The sequence below is a fragment of the Hemitrygon akajei genome, chromosome 6, assembly GCF_048418815.1.
Source record: "Hemitrygon akajei chromosome 6, sHemAka1.3, whole genome shotgun sequence".
Taxonomy (NCBI): Eukaryota; Metazoa; Chordata; class Chondrichthyes; order Myliobatiformes; family Dasyatidae; genus Hemitrygon; species Hemitrygon akajei.
The window spans coordinates 89908832-89928497 of record NC_133129.1 but is presented as its reverse complement, the minus strand read 5'-3'; the positions used below and the strand labels follow the sequence as shown (position 1 = coordinate 89928497).

At 46.0% G+C, this 19666-nt stretch overlaps 1 protein-coding gene across 3 annotated transcripts in view; it reads right to left on the bottom strand.

Moving 5' to 3' along the window:
* Window positions 1–14371: 14371 nt before the first annotated feature.
* LOC140729243 (IgGFc-binding protein-like) overlaps window positions 14372–19666 on the bottom strand; it is a 225277-nt gene continuing 219982 nt past the window's right edge. For all 3 annotated transcript variants that reach the window (XM_073048804.1, XM_073048805.1, XM_073048806.1), the window contains 2 exons: window positions 18460–18506; window positions 14372–15589 (listed from right to left, as the gene is read on the bottom strand). In XM_073048804.1, the coding sequence (XP_072904905.1) occupies window positions 15555–15589; window positions 18460–18506 (82 nt within the window). In that variant the 3' untranslated portion in view covers window positions 14372–15554. The remainder of the gene's footprint in view (window positions 15590–18459; window positions 18507–19666) is intronic.

Here is a 19666-nt window from a genome sequence, read left to right as displayed (position 1 = left end):
CATGCCCCTCTTCTTGAAAGCTCGTTCTGAATGAATTCCGGTTCAAATCAGCTTAAAGCTGGGCCAAGTTATACACTCTGGGGCCACATTATTAGGTACACCTGTTCGTTGATGCAAGTATCAGCCAATCATGTGGCAGCAACTCAGTGCATAAAAGCATGCAGACATGGTCAAGAGGTTCAGTTGTTGTTCAGACCGAACATCAGAATGGGGAAGAAATGTGATCTAAGTGACTTTGACCATGGAATGATTGTTGGTGCCAGACAGGGTGGTTTGAGTATCTCAGAAACTGCTGATCCTTGGGATTTTTATGGACAACAGTCTCTAGAGTTTACAGAGAACACTGCAAAAGACAAAAATTAAAATCTAGTGAGTGGCAGTTCTCTGGGCAAAACACCTTGTTAATGAGAGAGGTCAGAGGAGAATGGCCAGACTGGTACAAGCTGACAGGAAGGTGACAGCAACTCAAATAACCACGTGTTATAACAGCGGCGTGCAGAAGAGCATCTCTGAACGCAAAACACATCAAACCTTCAAGTGGGTGGGCCATAGCAGCAGAAGACCATGGATGTACACACAGTGGCCCCTCTTTTAGGTGGAGGAACTACCTAATAAAGTGACCTCTATGTATAAATGCCCCTATTTCAATGATAGTTCATCCATCAGATAAAAGAATGTGTGTGTGTGTGTGTCTGTGTGTGTGTGTGTGTGTGAGTGTATGTGTGTATGTGTGTGTGTGTGTGTGTGTGTGTCTCTGTGTGTGTGTGTGTGTGTGTGTGTGTGTGTGAGTGTATGTGTGTGTGTATGTGTCTGTGTGTGTGTGTGTATGTGTGTGTGTGTGTGTGTCTGTGTGTGTGTCTGTGTGTGTGTGTGTGTGTCTGTGTGTGTGTGTGTGAGTGTATGTGTGTGTATGTGTCTGTGTGTGTGTGTGTGTGTGTGTGTGTGTGTGTCTGTGTGTGTGTGTGTGTGTGTGTCTGTGTGTGTGTGTGTGTGTGTGTGTGAGTGTATGTGTGTGTGTATGTGTCTGTGTGTGTGTATGTGTGTGTGTGTGTGTGAGTGTATGTGTGTGTGTGTGTGTGTGTGTGTGTCTGTGTGTGTGTGTCTGTGTGTGTGTGTGTGTGTGTGTGTGTGTGTGTATGTGTGTGTATTGGATGGCCTGATAAAGTCACACAAGGACTACTTCTGATTCTAAAGCAAATAGAACACAGAACATAGAACAGTACAGCACAGTACAAGCCCTTCAGCCCACAATGTTGTGCTGACCCTTAAACCCTGCCTCCCATATATCCCCCCCACCTTAAATTCCTCCATATACCTGTCTAGTAGTCTCTTAAACTTCACTAGTGTATCTGCCTCTACCACTGACTCAGACAGTGCATTCCACGCACCAACCACTCTCTGAGTAAAAAACCTTCCTCTAATATCCCCCTTGAACTTCCCACCCCTTACCTTAAAGCCATGTCCTCTTGTATTGAGCAGTGATGCCCTAGGGAAGAGGCGCTGGCTGTCCACTCTATCTATTCTATCTTGTATACCTCTATCGTGTCTCCTCTCACCCTCCTTCTCTCCAAAGAGTAAAGCCCTAGCTCCCTTAATCTCTGATCATACTCTCTAAACCAGGCAGCATCCTGGTAAATCTCCTCTGTACCCTTTCCAATGCTTCCACATCCTTCCTGTAGTGAGGCGACCAGAACTGGACACAGTACTCCAAGTGTGGCCTAACTAGAGTTTTATAGAGCTGCATCATTACATCACGTCTCTTAAACTCTATCCCTCGACTTATGAAAGCTAACACCCCATAAGCTTTCTTAACTACCCTATCTACCTGTGAGGCAACTTTCAGGGATCTGTGGACATGTACCCCCAGACCCCTCTGCTTCTCCACACTACCATGTAACCTGCCATTTACTTTGCACTCTGCCTTGGAGTTTGTCCTTCCAAAGTGTACCACCTCACACTTCTTTGGGTTGAACTCCATCTGCCACTTCTCAGCCCACTCCTGCATCCTATCAATGTCTCTCTGTGTCTCAATGTCAATCTTCGACAATCCTCTACACTATCTACAACACCACCAACCTTTGTGTCATCTGCAAACTTGCCAACCCACCCTTCTACCCCCAATATCCAGGTCATTAATAAAAATTATGAAAAGTAGGGGTCCCAGAACCGATCCTTGTGGGACACCACTAGTCACAACCTTCCAATCTGAATGTACTCCCTCCACCACGACCCTCTGCCTTCTGCAGGCAAGCCAATTCTGAATCCATCTGGCCAAACTTCCCTGGATCCCATGCCTTCCGACTTTCTGAATAAGCCTACCGTGTGGAACCTTGTCAAATGCCTTACTAAAATCCATGTAGATCACATCCACTGCACTATCCTCATCTATATGCCTGGTCACCTCCTCAAAGAACTCTAACAGGCTTGTTAGACATGTTCTGCCCTTCACAAAGCCATGCTGACTGTCCCTGACTAGACCATGATTCTCTAAATGCCCATAGATCCTATCTCTAAGAATCTTTTCCAAAAGCTTTCCCGCCACAGACGTAAGGCTCACTGGTCTATAATTACCCGGACTACCTTTTCTGAACAAGGGGACAACATTCGCCTCCCTCCAATCCTCCGGTACCATTCCCGTGGACAACGAGGACATAAAGATCCTAGCCAGAGGCTCAGCAATCTCTTCCCTCGCCTCGTGGAGCAGCCTGGGGAATATTCCGTCAGGCCCCGGGGACTTATCCGTCCTAATGTATTGTAACAACTCCAACGCCTCCTCTCCCTTAATATCAACATGCTCCAGAACATCAACCTCACTCATATTGTCCTCACTGTCATCAAGTTCCCTCTCATTGGTGAATACCGAAAAGAAGTATTCATTGAGGACCTCGCTCACTTCCACAGCCTCCAGGCACATCTCCCCAACCTTTATCTCTAATTGGTCCTACCTTCACTCATGTCATCCTTTTGTTCTTCACATAATTGAAGAATGCCTTGGGGTTTTCCTTTACCCTACTCGCCAAGGCCTTCTCATGCCCCTTTCTTGCTCTCCTCAGTCCCCACTTAAGCTCCTTCCTTGCTACCCTATATTCCTCAATAGCCCCATCTGATCCCCAACACACAAGAGATCTACAAAATTACGAGGTGCGTAGGTGAGGTACATAGGAGGAAACTTTTCCCCAGAGCAGAGAAGCCTAAAACTGGGTATGGCGGTTCAGAGGGGATCTGATGACAAACCTTTTCACCCAGAGGGTGGTCGGGATTTCAAACTCACTGCCTGAGGATTTGGTAGAGACAGGAACATTTAAGAGATTTCTAGACCAGCGCTTTAACGCACTCTCTTCTCGCTGCTGCCATCAGGAAGAGGTTGCAGGAGCTTCAGGACCCACACCACCAGATTCAAGAACAGTTTTTACTCCTCAACTATCATGCTCTTGATCCAGAGAGGATAACTTCATTCGCCCCGTCACTGAACTTTTGCTTTCAAGAAGGAGCTAGATAGGTATCTTATGGATAGGGGAATCAAGGGATATGGGGACAAGGCAGGAACCGGGTATTGATAGCAGATGATCAGCCATGATCTCAGAATGGCGGTGCAGGCTCAAAGGGCCGAATGGTCTACTTCTGCACCTATTGTCTATTGTCTATTGAACTGTTCCCACAACCAATGAACTTACTTTGGGAAACTCTTCAACTCATATTCTTGATAATTATTGCTTCTTTATTTATTTGTTTTCTCTTTTCATTTGCCCAGTTTAATTTAGACCAGTACTATAACATGCTCTCTTCTTGTTGCTGCCATCAGGAAGAAGGTACAGGAGCCTCAGGACACGCACCACCAGGTTTAGGAACGGTTACTACCCCTGTAACAACCGAGGAAGGGTTTCACTGCTAATGTACTGGTCTTTCTGTAGTGTTTGGGTTGTGGTTAGAGAAAATGGGTGCTTTGGAATGTGAGCTGCCCAATGAAGGGAGCGTGTTTTTGTGTTGTATGCCTGACAAGGGGGTGAGGGGTATTTTTTTTGGTTCGGCGGGAGATGAAGGGAGAAGACTCAGAGATAAGAGATCATAGGACTCGACCTGGAGTGGGGCCATGGTCTGACAAAACCGGCTTCTTGCTCCTTCTTTTCCAGTCCTCGTGAAGGGTGTCGGCCCAAACCCTTGAGTCTCTCCACAGATGCTGCCTGACCTGCTGAGTTCCTCGAGCATTTTGTGTGCATTGTTCCAGATTTCCAGCGTCTGCAGAACCTCTTGTGTTTCTGGGCCAAGTCCTGTTTAACGGTATGAGTATATGTGGGTATTTAATTATCTGTATGGATGGGGCAGGTTGACAGGCCCATTTCCTTAATTACTGCCGTAACGTCTGCTAGGGCGTATTCTGGGGATAGGGTATATTCCACCAGAAACCAATCTTCAGACATGAACATGGATTGGAGATTGAATTTAAAATGCAGCCCTGAGCGATAGTTTTCCCAGAGCTGTGGATTGTAGTTGATAGCAAATGCTGATTAACCTTTATTTTGGGTGTCAGCAGTGTGGGAACGAAGAAGGAGGTGTGTGAGATCTATATGTAATTCAAAGGAAGCACTGTAGATACATCAAAACTATAGAATGGTCCTGCTGTTACTTTTGATCTTTAGCATATAAAAATGCCATGTAATATTGGGTCGGGAGGCCTCTTCCTCTAAGAGTGTTTCAAAATGATGCCCGCTGCTTGTTTCTGTTGAATAAAGTGCTTCTATATCCACTAACTTCAGAGTCTCCCTGTTGACTTTGTCTACGTTGCAACTACACAGCAAGTACGCTCATTATGCACTGGAGCTTTCTCTGCCTGGACTCCACAGCTCATGGGTTCAGAGCTGAGACCGAGGGCGGGTCAAGGGGAATTGGGGTGGGTAGAATTGGTGGATAACTCTGCCGTGGATGGTCCCTGTCCCAAGATCACTATTGGCCACCGACCCCGAGGAAGAACATGCTCCATCTACAGCCACCCTCTGCCTTCTATAGGCAAACCAATTCTGAATCCACACAGCCAGTTTTCCCTGAATCCCACGCCTCCTGACTTTCTGAATGAGACTACCCTGGGGAATCTTATCAAATGCCTTCCTAAAATCCAAATACACCACATCCACTGCTCTACCTTCATCAATATCTTTGTCAAGTCTTCAAAGAATTCAATCAGGTTCATGAGGCATGAACTGCCCCTCGTTATGCCAACGTGCCAAAAGCTCTTTTAGTTACCCTGAACTCAAGAGGTTCTGCAAATGTTGGAAATTCAGAGTAACACTCACAGAGTGCTGGAGGAACTTAGTGGGACCCTGTCCACCTATTAACCTGTGATGCCACTTTCAAGGAATTATGGATCTTCATTCCCAGGTCACTTTGTTCTACCTCAGAGCCCTACTATTCACTATGAAAGTCTTATCCTATTCTGGTTTGTCCTTCCAACATACAATGCCTTGCACTTGCCTGCGTTAAATTCCATCTGGTATTTTAAAGCCCACTGGTTGAGATCACACACTTGAGCTTTGATACACTTCCTCAGTGTCCATTACACCCTCAACCTTGGTGTCATCCATAAATTTCAAGATGATGTCGGTGATCATCGGCAACTTCCTGTGGGCTGCAGTTCAGGAACAGTAACTACCTCACAACCATCAGGCTCTTGAACAAAAGTGGGTAAGTACACTCCTGCCATCCCCTTCTCTTAATTCCTCCATCTCTGCCACACCTGCTCTCCAGATGAGGCTTTTTATTCCAGAATGAAGGAGACATCCTCATTCTTGAAAGAAGGGTGCTTCCCTCCCTCCACCATCAAATTTGCCCAAAACTGCATCTCTTCCATTTCGTGCATGTCTGCCCACACCCCCACCCCACCAGGGATAGGGTTCCTCTTGTCCTCACCCACCACCCTGCCAGCCTCCGCGTACGGCACATAAGGCTCTATAGCTTCTGCCATCTCCAACGGGATCCCACCACCAAGCACATCTTTCTCTACCATCATCACCCCCCCCCCCAACTTTCTGCTTTCCACAGGGATCGCTCCCTACGCGACTCCCTTGTCCATTCATCCCTCCCACTGATCTCCCTCCTGTCACTTTTCCTTGCAAGCGGAACAAGTGCTACACCTGCCCCAACACTTCCTCCCTCATTACCACTCAGGGACCCAAATATTTCTCCCAGCTGAGGCGACACTTCACCTGCGAGCCTATTGGGGTCATCTACTGTATCTGGTGCTCAAGGTGTGGCCTCCTGTATATTGGTGAGACTCGAAGTAGCGTGGGAGAAAAAGTGGGATCTCCCAGTGGCCATCCATTTTAATTCCACTTCCCATTCCCATTCTGACATGTCAGTTCGTGGCCTCCTCTACTATACTGATTAGGCCACACTCAGGTTGGAGGAGCAACAACTGATATTTCATCTGGGTAGCCCCCAACCTGATGGCATGAACATAGATTGTTTGAACTTCCAGGAGAGGTGCACCCTCCTTCTTCACCATCCCCCATTCCCTTTTCCCTCTCTCACCTCATCTCCTTACCTGCCCATCACCTCCCCCTGGCGCTCCTCCCCCTTCTCTTTCTTCCATGGCCTTCTGTCCTCTCCTGCCAGATTCCCCCTTCCCCAGATGTGATGCAAAGTTGGAGTGAGGTCAAGGCATGTTCGAGGAGAAGTGGTCAGAGCGAGGTCAAGACTTGGTCGAGATGGAGTCAGGCCCTGTGAAGCAGAGTGGAGCAGTTTTGGTGCCTGTCCACCTAAGCCAAGAGCGAGGTTATGATCATTCCAAGCACCACGCTGATTTGGAAAGGTCAGCTACGGGCTGGAGTGTGATGGCGGGGTCCAGGCTCAGAGCCTATTTAAAAACGCAAACAAGGAAATCTGCAGATGCTGGAAATTCAAGCAACACATGCAAAATGCTGGTGGAACGCAGCAGGCCAGGCAGCAGCTATAGGGAGAAAAACTGTCGACATTTCGGGCTGAGACTTAGTCCTGACGAAAGGTCTCGGCCCGAAACGTCGACAGTGTTTCTTCCTATAGATGCTGTCGGAGCCTATTGATGTGATGGAGTCCAGGTCTTGGGTGAGGATGTTTGGACAATTTAAACACTGGGCTGGATGGATGGAAAAGGCAGGGTATTAGGACAGGAGATGAGGGTCAGAGCGGTTCTGCGCGCTGCTCCACAATGCTGCCGTGCTCTTTGCTGCACTGATGCTGAGGCTGTGGGCCTGCTCTGGCTTTTCCAGGATCCGTGTCCACAGGCTCTGTGGTGTGATGAACTGAGGCCGAGGCTTTCGGCCTGCTCCGGGCTACGTGTCCACAGGCTCTGTGGTGTGATGAACTGAGGCCGAGGCTTTCGGCCTGCTCTGGGTTTCGTGTCCACAGGCTCTGTGGTGTGATGAACTGAGGCTGAGGCTTTTGGCCTGCTCCGGGCTTCGTGTCCACAGGCTCTGTGGTGTGATGAACTGAGGCCGAGGCTTTTGGCCTGCTCCGGGCTATGTGTCCACAGGCTCTGCGGTGTGATGAACTGAGGCCGAGGCTTTCGGCCTGCTCCGGGCTTCGTGTCCACAGGCTCTGTGGTGTGATGAACTGAGGCCGAGGCTTTCGGCCTGCTCCGGGCTACGTGTCCACAGGCTCTGTGGTGTGATGAACTGAGGCCGAGGCTTTTGGCCTGCTCCGGGCTATGTGTCCACAGGCTCTGCGGTGTGATGAACTGAGGCCGAGGCTTTCGGCCTGCTCCGGGCTCCGTGTCTGTGGACTCACATTCATTCTGAATACTGTTGATTACTTTTATTGTTTGCACAATTTCTTTTTTTTTCTCTCTACGCATTGAGTGTTTATTTTTTTTATTGGGTTTTTTTAGGTTTCTTGTTTCGTAGCTGCCTGTAAAGAGGCAAATCTCAAGGCTGTGTAATGTTTACACACTTTGAACTTGGAATTTAGAATGGCCAGACTGGTTCGAGCTGACAGGAAGGCGACAGTAATTCAAATAACAGCATGTTACAACAGTGGTGTACAGATGAGCATCTCTGAATGCACGACGTATTGGACCTTGAAGTGATGGGGCTACAGCAGCAGAAGACCACAAACATATTATCAATAGGTGCAGGAGGTCTTCAACGTTTTCAGAAAGTCTGTTTCCAATGTGCAAGCTCATGGGTGTCAGCCAGTGAGAACAGCGAGAAGAGTTTAAAAGAAAACAGTTATTTCTTCAGTGGTTTGATCGGGACACGACTGCATAAATGCATGTACGTCAGCCATTGAGAACAGTGAGAAGAGTTTAAAAGGAGACAGCTTTATAGAGCGGGTGCCACAGGAGCAGACGATGGAGTAGAGGGAGACAGAGCCCCATTGAGGCTATGGCTCAACGGGGCTTCAGCAATAAGGGGTCGAGGCAAAGTAGATTGCCTGTGTAGAACACAGACAGGGAGAATGTGTGTGAGGCCAGTGTTCTGTGCTCGGTGTCAGATGTGGGAAGTCTTGGAGTCTCCCAGCCTCCCGGACGGCCACATCTGCATCAGGCGCGTTGAGCTGCAGCTCCTTAGGGACCACGTTAGGGAACTGGAGATGCAGCTCGATGACCTTCGTCTGGTCAGGGAGAGCGAGGAGGTGATAGAGAGGAGCTATAGGCAGGTGGTCACACCGGGGCCTGGGGAAACAGATAAGTGGGTAACAGTCAGGAGAGGGAAGGGCAGGAGTCAGATAACCCAGTGAGTACCCAACTGGCTGATTCCCTTAATAATAAGCACTCCTGTTTGAGTACTGTTGGGAGAGACGTCCTACCTGGGGGAAGCAACAGTGGCTGTGCCTCTGGCACAGAGTCCGGCCCTGTGACTCAGAAGGGTTGGGAAAGGAAGAGGATGGCAGCAGTGATAGGGGACTTATAGTTAGGGGGTCAGACAGGCGATTCTATGGATGCAGGAAAGAAACACGGATGGTAGTTGCGTCCCAGGTGCCAGGGTCCGGGATGTTTCTAATGGTGTCCATGATACCCTGAAGTGGGAAGGAGAACAGCCAGAGGTCGTGGTACATATTGGTACCAATGACATAGGCAGGAAAAGGGAGGAGGTCCTGAAAACAGACTACAGGGAGTTAGGAAGGAAGTTGAAAAACAGGACCACAAAGTAATCTTGGGGTTACTGCCTGTGCCACGTGACAGTGAGTATAGGAATAGAATGAGGTGGAGGATAAATGCATGGCTGAGGGATTGGAGCAGAGGGCAGGGATTCAGATTTCTGCATCATTCGGACCTCTTTTGGGGCTGCTGTGACCTGTACAAAAAGGACAGGTTGCATTTGAATCCCAAGTGGAGGTTTGCAAAGGCTTTTGGGGAGAGTTTAAACTAAAATTGCTGGGGGGTGGGAACTGAACTGAAGAGACTGGGGAAGAGGCGGTTAGCTCACAAATAGAGAAAGCTTGGAGACAGTGCGAGAAGGAGGAGAGGTGGATGATAGAGAAGGGACGCACTCAGACTGTTGGTTTGAAATGTTTCTATTTTAATGCAAGGAGTATTTTGAACAGAGCAGATGAGCTTAGAGCGTGGATCAGCACTTGGATCTATGATGTTGTGGCCATTACAGAGACTTGGATGGCTCAGGGACAGAAATGGTTACTTCGAGTGCCAGGTTTTAGATGTTTCAGAAAGGACAGGGAGGGAGGCAAAAGAGGTGGGGGTGTGGCACTGTTGATCAGAGATAGTGTTATGGCTGCAGAAAAGGAGGAAGTTATGGGAGGGATTGTCTATGGAGTCTCTGTGGGTGGAAGTTAGGAATAGGAAGGGGTCAATAACCCTACTGGGTGTTTTTTATAGACCACCCAATAGTAACAGGGACATCAAGGAGGAGATAGGGAGATAGATTCTGGAAAGGAGTAATAATAACAGTGTTGTTGTGGTGGGAGATTTTAATTTCCCCAATTGCATCTTCCTAGAGAGAGGAGTTTAGATGGGGTGGAGTTTGTTAGGTGTGTTCAAGAAGGTTTCTTGACATAATATGTAGATAAGCCTACAAGGGGAGAGGCTGTACTTGATCTGCTATTGGGAAATGAACCTGATCAGGTGTCAGATCTCTCAGTGGGAGAGCATTCTGAAAATAGGGATATCAATTCTATCTCCTTTATCATAGCATTAGAGAGGGATAGGAACAGATATGTTTGAAAAGCATTTAATTGGATTAAGGGGAAATATGAGTCTATCAGGCAGGAACTTGGAAGCATAAATTGGAAACAGATGTTCTCAGGGAAATGTACGGAAGAAATGTGGCAAATATTCAGGGGATATTTGTTTGGGGTTCTGCATAGGTACGTTCCAATGAGACAGGGTAAGGATGGTAGGGTACAGGAACCATAGTGTACAGCAGACTGAAAAGCTTATGCATGTAGATATTAAGGAAGATGATGTGCTGGAGGTTTTGGAAAGCATCAAGTTGGATAAGTCACTGGGACTGGATGAGATGTACTCCAGGCTACTGTGGGAGGTGAGGGAGGAGATTGCTGAGCCTCTGGCGATGATCTTTGCATTATCAATGGAGACGGGAGAGGTTCCAGAGGATTTGAGGGTTGAGGATGTTGCTCCCTTATTCAAGAAAGGGAGTAGGGATAGCCCAGGAAATTATAGACCAGTGACCTCAGTGGTTGGTAAGTTGATGGAGAAGATCCTGAGAGGTAGGATTTATGAACATCTGGAGAGGCATAATATGATTAGGAGTGGTCAGCATGGCTTTGTCAAAGGCAGGTCGTGCCTTATGAACCTGATTGAATTTTTTGAGGATGTGACTAAACATGTTGATGAAGGTAGAGCCGTAGATGTAGTGTATCTGGACTTTAGCAAGGCATTTGATAAGATACCCCAAGCAAGGCTTATTGAGAAAGTAAGGAGGCATGAGATCCAAGGGAACATTGCTTTGTGGATCTAGAACTGACTTGCCCACAGAAGGCAAAGAGTGTTTGTAGACGGGTCATATTCTGCATAGAGGTCAGTAACCAGCGGTGTGTCTCAGGGTCTGTTCTGGAACCCCTATGCTTTTTTTATAAATGACCTGGATGAGGAAGTGGAGGGATGGGTTAGTAAATTTGCTGATGATACAAAGGTTGGGGGTGTTCTGGATAGTGTGGAGGGCAGTCAGAGGTTACAGTGGGACATTGATAGGATGCAAAACTGGGCTGAGAAGTGGCAGATGGGGTTCAACCCAGATAAATGTGAGGTGGTTCATTTTGGTAGGTCAAATATGATGGCAGAATATAGTATTAATGGTAAGACTCTTGGCAGTGTGAAGGATCAGAGGGATCCTGGGGTCCGAGTCCATAGGACACTCAAAGCATCTGCGCAGGTTGACTCTGTGGTTAAGAAGGCGTATGGTGTATTGGCCTTCATCAATCGTGGAATTGAATTTAGGAGCCGAGAGGTAATGTTGCAGCTCTATAGGACCCTGGTCAGACCCCACTTGGAGTACTGTGCTCAGTTCTGGTCACCTCACTACAGGAACGACGTGGAAACCATAGAAAGGGTGCAGAAGAGATTTACAAGGATGTTGCCTGGATTCTTAGATTGCCTTATGAGAATAGGTTGAGTGAACTCAACCTTTTCTCCTAGGAGCGACAGAGGATGAGAAGTGACCTGATAGAATGATGAGAGGCATTGATCGTGTGGATAGTCAGAGGCTTTTCCCCAGGGCTGAAATGGCTAGCATGAGAGGGCATAGTTTTAAGGTGCTTGGAAGTAGGTACAGAGGAGATGTCGGGGTAAGTTTTTACTCAGAGAGTGGTGAGTGCGTGGAATGGGCTGCTGGCAACGGTGTTGGAGGCAGAAACAATAGGGTCTTTTAAGAGACTCCTGGATACACGGAGCTTAGAAAAATAGAGGGCTATGGGTAAAGCCTAGGTAGTTCTAAGGTAGGGACATGTTCAGCACAGCTTTGTGTGCCGAAGGACCTGTATTGTGCCGTAGGCTTTCTATGTTTCTATGCTGCTTGTGGAGGTGGGCTCCATAAACTCACAATCCTGGTCCTAGATTTTCACACAAGATGAATTATCCACTCCACAACCACCCTGACAAATCAGTCAGGATCTAGTATATTCCAACCCAACCCTCTCCCAATTCTCCAAACTCAATGGAGAAGTTCAACATGATTGATGTAATAAGGAAAAACAGCTTCCAGTAACTAAAAAGTCATCAAGCAGAGTAAGTTGAAGAACATGAGCTAATATAAATGAACACAAGTTAAAGCATTATTTTAATGAACCCACATATTGGGTTCTGGAATGTACTTTTTGTTGCTATTTTGTGTGATTTTGATAGGGGTGGCCTGCAGAGAATGGACAACACAGAGCTGGATTCAGCCTGGATATGCCTGGACCCTTTCAATGACTTTGTGATTTGCTGTTTTAAGTTCTGTGTTTTACGCTCTTTTTGGCCATTTGCACTTTTTATTTTGCGTGTGAGGGACGGGTGTTTTATGCTTTTTTTTGAACGGGTTCCATGATGTTTCTTTGTTTTGTGGCTGTCTGCAGGAGGGTGAATCTCAGGGTTGTATACTGAAAACACACTTTGATAATGGGCTTTGAAACTTTGAATCCTGAATCTAAAAAGGGTTTGGCACAGAAATAATCCAAAATAACATTATCAAGTCTTGGGGTAAAGGTATGTGGCATTAATTAATTTGCCAGCTGAAGAGGTGGCCAAGCAAATTAGAACACTGCAAGGTTTCAGAGAGATTGACTGAAGACGGTGACCTGGCAAGGCAGAGGAGCATCCATTACCGACAGAGTCAAGAAGAGACTGAGACACAGTCATTACCGACAGAGTCAAGAGGAGACTGAGACAGTCATTACCGACAGAGTCAAGAGGAGACTGAGATACAGTCATTACCGACAGAGTCAAGAGGAGACTGAGATACAGTCATTACCGACGGAGTCAAGAGGAGACTGAGACACAGTCATTACCGACGGAGTCAAGAGGAGACTGAAACACAGTCATTACCGACGGAGTCAAGAGGAGACTGAGACACAGTCATTACCGACAGAGTCAAGAGGAGACTGAGACAGTCATTACTGACGGAGTCAAGAGGAGACTGAGACACAGTCATTACCAATGGAGTCAAGAGGAGACTGAGACAAAGTCATTACCGACAGAGTCAAGAGGAGACTGAGACAGTCATTACCGACAGAGTCAAGAGGAGACTGAGACAGTCATTACCGACGGAGTCAAGAGGAGACTGAGACACAGTCATTACCAATGGAGTCAAGAGGAGACTGAGACAAAGTCATTACCGACAGAGTCAAGAGGAGACTGAGACAGTCATTACCGACAGAGTCAAGAGGAGACTGAGACAGTCATTACCGACGGAGTCAAGAGGAGACTGAGACACAGTCATTACCGACAGAGTCAAGAGGAGACTGAGACACAGTCATTACCGACGGAGTCAAGAGGAGACTGAGATACAGTCATTACCAACAGAGTCAAGAGGAAACTGAGACACAGTCATTACCGACGGAGTCAAGAGGAGACTGAGACACAGTCATTACCGACAGAGTCAAGAGGAGACTGAGATACAGTCATTACTGACAGAGTCAAGAGGAGACTGAGACAGTCATTACCAATAGAGTCAAGAGGAGACTGAGACACAGTCATTACCAACAGAGAGTCAACAGCAAAAGCATATTTATTTATTGGGATACAGCATGTAATAGTTTCTTCCAGTCCTTTCATCCCTGCCACCCAGAAACTGACAATTTAACTCTAGCTTAATCATGGGACAATTTACTATGACCAATTAAGCCACAGTCTTTGGACTGTGGAGGAAACCCAGCCACGGGAATTGAGCCTGGGTCATCTAGTTTCTCTCCTTCGGTGCTGTTGGAGGATGGTACTAAAGTTTTGGATCTGCGGTTTGTGGGAATTGACTGTAGTTCAATTGGATTCTTGACTTCGTGTTTTTATATTCTGTGTTTTCACTCAGTCTTTCTTGTTGCTGTTTGTGTGATTTGTTTTTTTTTTGTGTGGTTGGGACTGATGTTCTTGTTATTGTTTGAAATATTTGTTTTTTGTGTACATAGGAGTTTGATGGTTTTTTTTGAATGGGTTCCATGTTTTGTCTTGTTTCATGACTGTCTGTGGAGAAGACGAATTTCAGGGATGTATACTGCATACGTACTTTGATAATAAATGTTTTTTGAACTTTGTACTGTAATGCATTGTGCTCACCACTACTCTACCGTATCAAGTCTTGGGGGAAAGAGGGAGTGACATTAATTCATTGGCCAGTTGATGAGCTGGCCAAGCAAGTTTGAACACCATAAGGTTTCAGAGAGAGATTGACAAAGAGTGTCGACCGAAGCAGGTGATCCAGCAAGGTGGAGGCACAAACAATACCAACACAGAGTGTACAGCAAAAACATATTTTATTTGACGTCAAAAATAAAATATCAATGGGAAGGGAATTAACACAGGATATCACAGATACAATGATAGTTCCATATCTAGAATCCACAGTTTCCTTGTGGGATACACACACCTTGCCGTTATCACTGCTGCTCCTTGCTCTCCATGAGTAGTGTGGAATCCTTGGGTACTGGTTGGTTTATGAAGACAGGAGTAAAAACCAGTTTGCCTCATTTCTGGTGCCTTACACCTCCCACCTGCTCGGTTGCTTTATCAGCCTCTCTGCATTAATTTAGCCGTCTGTAAACTCTTTCTCTCTCTGGTATCAACACCATAAGAAAATTAGCCCCTTTCAATCATCTCTGCCATGAGCCATGAACATTGTCACACCCCATCTTCCCTTCCAGATCTGCCTGTTTCTTTAGGGATCTTTCTCAGTGATACTCAGTTCTGACTCACTGGCACATATTTGACTTTCTTCCATATCTTATCACTGTTCATTTTCTCTTTAGTTGTTTGCATCTCAGAATACATCTCTCAAGATCTTTTTGGACTTTTTTTGGCTTTTCTTCTCTCTGTTTATCCCTCTTTTCCTCTCCCTGTTTCTCTCTCTATCCCTCTCTCTGTTTCTCCCTTTCTCTCTCCCTGTTTATCCCTTCCTCTGTCCATCTCTGTCTGTTTTCCCCTTCCTCTGGCTTTTTATCACAATCTACTTTCCGCCATGGTTCAATGTAAAAGTGAAAATGGTCCAGGGCATTAGTGAGATACTGAAAGCCAAGGTTGGGACAGAGTAAGGCTTTGGAACAGCCTTTCTAATGTTCAGAGAGTGTAGTGATTCAAACTGCTTGTGGGTGAAAAGTGAGAATTAAATTGAACTATTTCCTCTAGATGGTCATTTTAGCATTGTGTCTTGAACAGTGTCCATGGATGTGGTCAGAACGGCATTCTGATGAAATGTTCGGGACTGGTGGAGGTCTAGCAACAATAGGAGAGGAGGCAATGGAAAGAGTCTGAGCCGACAAAGAGTGGCGTAAATTCAGTGACACCTGGGTGCAAACCGCATAGATGGGTAGTGGGAACGACAGCACAGGGTGCAAGGCAGAAAAGGAAAATTACTCCTGCTAGCAGGGGTGGTTGATTGGCAGTTGATAAGTGGCCTGGGCACATTGCTTGTAGCATCCGTTGGCTAGAATTCGGTCACGCACACTGCCATGGTACCATCTGTGGAGAGAAATGCCAAATGTCACATTAAATGGCACTAAGACTCAGTGGATTCACATAAACCCCTTAAAGCATAAATTAGCAATATCACAATATAATCTTGTTCTTTTAATATCTGCACACACTTCGCTTAGAGCAAGGGCCCTAACTTTTTTTTTAATGCCATGGACCAATACCATTAAGCAAGGGTTCCATGGGAACCTCTGCTTTAGGGGAGATGGTAACATGATGGGGTGAGCTGATAACATATTGTGGCAATGTGGAGCACAGCCATTATTATTTTTCTGTCTTCTTCTCCTGGATACAGAAGGGAGAGGGCTTTCAGTCTGATTGTCTCTGTCAGTGGGATACAATTTGATTACTCGGATCTCAGGTCCTAATCAGCTGCACCATTTAATGGAATAGTGGGACAGGTTGGAAGAGCTGAATGGCCTTTGCCCCTCCATGCTATGATGAGGGATCAGTGCATAGGGAAAGCAAGCCTGTTTCATTGAACAGATATTCATCAGCGAAAGGTGAGGTACCAGAGGACTGGAGGATAGCCAGTATTGTCTAATGGTATTTAACGCAGACAAATGCAAGGTGTTACACTTTGGTAGGACCAGCCCGGGTAGGTCTTACATGGTGAACGATAGGGCACTGAGAAATGTAATAGAACAAAGGGATCTGGGAATACAGGTCCATAATTCATTGAAAGTGGCAACACAGGTAGATAGGAGCATAAAGGAAGCTTTTGGGACATTGGCCTTCATAAATCAAATCATTGAGTACAGAAGGTGTAATGTTATGTTGGAGTTGTATGAGACTTTAGCGATGCCTAATCTGGAGAACTGTGAGCAGTTATCATCACCTACCTACAGGAAAGAGGTAAATAAGGTTGAAAGAGAACAGAGAAAATTTACAAGGATGTTGCCGGGTCTGGAGGAGCTGAGTTATAGAGAAGGTTTAAATAGGTTAGGACTTTATTCCCTGGAATGTAGAAGACTTGGTAGAGGTACAAAAAACTAAGATGGGGTATAGATAGGGTAAATGCAAGCTGGCTTTTTCCACTGAGGTTGGGTGGGACTTAATCTAGAGGTCAAAGGTTAAGGGTGAAGGGTGAAAAGTTTAAGGGGAACATGAAGGGAAACTCCTTCAATCAGAGCATGAAATGAGCTGCCAGCAAAAGTGATGCATGCTAGCTCGATTTCAATGTTTAAGAGAATTTTTGATAGGTATGTGCATGGGAGGGGTATGGAGGACTATGGTCCCGATACAAGTCAAATGGCAGTTTAAATGGTTTGGCATGGACTAGATGGGCCAAGGGGCCAGTTTCTGTGCAGTAGTTGTCTATGATTATATGACTCTCTAAATGTTCTTCACTGAAGGAGCTACTTATCTTGAATTTTTGGCCCCATCGGGTTGTGCGTCTGCAGTCACTGATTATATTCAAAGCCAAGATCATTGGGTTTTTCAGAGTACAGGGGAAGTAGATTAAGCAGGAAGTGGAGATGAGATCAGTGATGAGCAGTGAGGGTGCCTGGTATGTGGTGATCCTCTTTCTACTTGACATGTTCTGATGAAGATTCAGAATCAGAATCAGGATCAGCTTCAATGTCACCAGCATATGTCATGAAATTTGTTGTATTTGCTGTAGCAGTACAATGCCATATATAACAATAGAAAAAATGTGTTTTACAGTAAATATAAATATAGTCAAATTAAATAAGAAGTGAAAAATAGAAATAAAAAAGTAGTGAGGTAGTGTTCATGGGTTCAGTGTCCATTCAGAAATCTGACAGCAGAGGGGAAGAAGCTGTTCCTGTATTACTAAGTGTGTGTCTTCAGGCTCCTGTACCTCCTTCCTGACAGTAGCAATGAGAAGAGGTCATGTCCTGGGTGGTGGACACTACCTTTTTGAGACATCGCTCCTTGAAGGTGTCCTGGATACTATGGAGGCTAGTGTCCACAATGGAGTTGACTGAGTTTACAACTCTCTGCAGCTTACTTTGACTTTGTGCAGCAGCAGCCCCACCCCTCCCCCATACCGGACAGTGATACAGCCAGTTAGAATGCTCTCACAGTACATTTGTAAAAGTTTGTGTCTTTGGTGCGACAAATTTCACCAAACTATATAGATAGGGTAAATGCAAGCTGGCTCTTTCCACTGAAGTTGGATGGGAGTACAACTAGAGGTCATGGGTTAAGGGTGAAAGGTGAGAAGTTCTTCACTCAGAGGGTGGTGAGAGTGTGGAATAAGCTGCGAGAGCAAGTGGTGCATCTGAGCTCAATTTCAACATTTAGAAGAAGTTGGGATAGACAATGAATGGGAGGGGTATGGAGGGCTATAGTTCCAGCGCAGGTCAGTGGGACTAGGCAGTTTAAATGGTTTTGGCATGGACTAAGTGGGCAGAAGGGTTGTTTCTGTGTTGTACTTTTCTATGACTCTGAGACCCCTAATGAAATATAGCCGGTGCCATGCTTTCTTTATAGCTGCATTGATATGTTGGGCCCAGAATAGATCCTTGGAGATGTTGATAGCCCAGGAGTTTGTAACGCTGCTGCCTCGAAGTCCCAGTGACCCAGGTTTAATCTGGGCTTCTGATACTACCTGTGGGGAATTTGTGCTCCAGTCTCCTACATCCCGGAGATGTGCGGGTTGGTCGGTGAACGGGCCAGGGTACATTACTCTATGGGTAGCAGGAAAATCGAGGGGAATGTGAGAGAGAACAGGTTCAGGGAAATGGGAATGATGGATTTCCCCTGAGAACTAACAGAGACTTGATGAGTTGAAAGGCCTCTTTGATTGCTGAGAGAAATATAGTTCAAAGTTCAACACAAACTCTCTGGAAATGCCTGTGAATTAGCATCGATGTGTTGCTTTAACTTACCATTTCCTCTACTCTTCAAGTTGTTCTTGTATGGTTTTCTCTGTTTCCTGTATTCCCAAAAAGATAGGGATCAGCCAATTCTCAGAAAGAACACCCACCCTGACATCATCCCCTACAAGCACACCCCCCCTTTTAATTTTCCCTTGCTGTGTATAAGAGCTGTCCGATTGTTCACCCGACATGTGTGGGTTTCCTCCCACAGTCCAAAGACGTACTGAGTAGTGGGATAATTAGTCATTGTAAGTTGTCCCGATTAGGTCACGGTTAAATCGGGGTTGTCGGCTGTTGCTGAGCAGAACGGTTTGAAGGGTCAGTAGGGCCAATTCCGCACTCTATCTCTAAATAGATAAAATGAAAATGTACATATTCACTGGAGCAAGCAGTATTAATGGGTGATCCAATTAGTGTATATGAAGTGAGATAGAGGGGTACAGAGGACAAAACCACCTCTTTTGAAAGGGAGGAGCCCCATAAAAAACATAAACATTAGTATTTTGGATCAGGAAACATTCCTTCATGTAAAAGTTCCCTAGGAACTGAGGTCAGAGGTGAATTGAAAATTTCATAACCAAAGCAGAGTTAAAGTACAGATAAGTTATAATCCAATTGAGAGGTGAAATACCTTGGAGGGGCTGAATGGCCTCTAATACTGCTGAAGGTGCTACACAATCAGAAGTGTTGTCTTGCTGCATGAGGCATTACCAGTCCCTCTGAGGCCCCCCAGAAAAGGGCAAGGAAGTTGCGCTCTATGGTTGATGGCATTCTTCCAAACAAGACCACCAAAAAGGTAAATCAACTCTGTGATGGCAGTGGGATCTTGCTATGTACACTAAGACTATCTCAATGAGCTTGTCTTACCTACCAGTGGTTAAACTTCCAGTTGTGGCTCTTTTGGGAGTTCTGCTGAGAAAGGGCTACTGGCAACAGTGCAAATGCAGAACCCTTGCTGATGTTTGTCCTCTACACCTAATGCCCAGCCGTCACTGTCTGTCCCCTACACCTGGTTAAATGCAGCTCAGTCATAATCTGATTTAGACCTTCCCAAAAGCTATTTATGTCGTGGCCCACCTCAGAAGACTTGCTTTTCTTGAACCTTCCCCCCAATTTGCCATTCGAAAGACAAATTACCCCAATATTTTTTTAATCGTTTTGCTCTTCATTCTAACTTTATCACTCAACCTCTCTCAGGTACACCATAAGACCATAA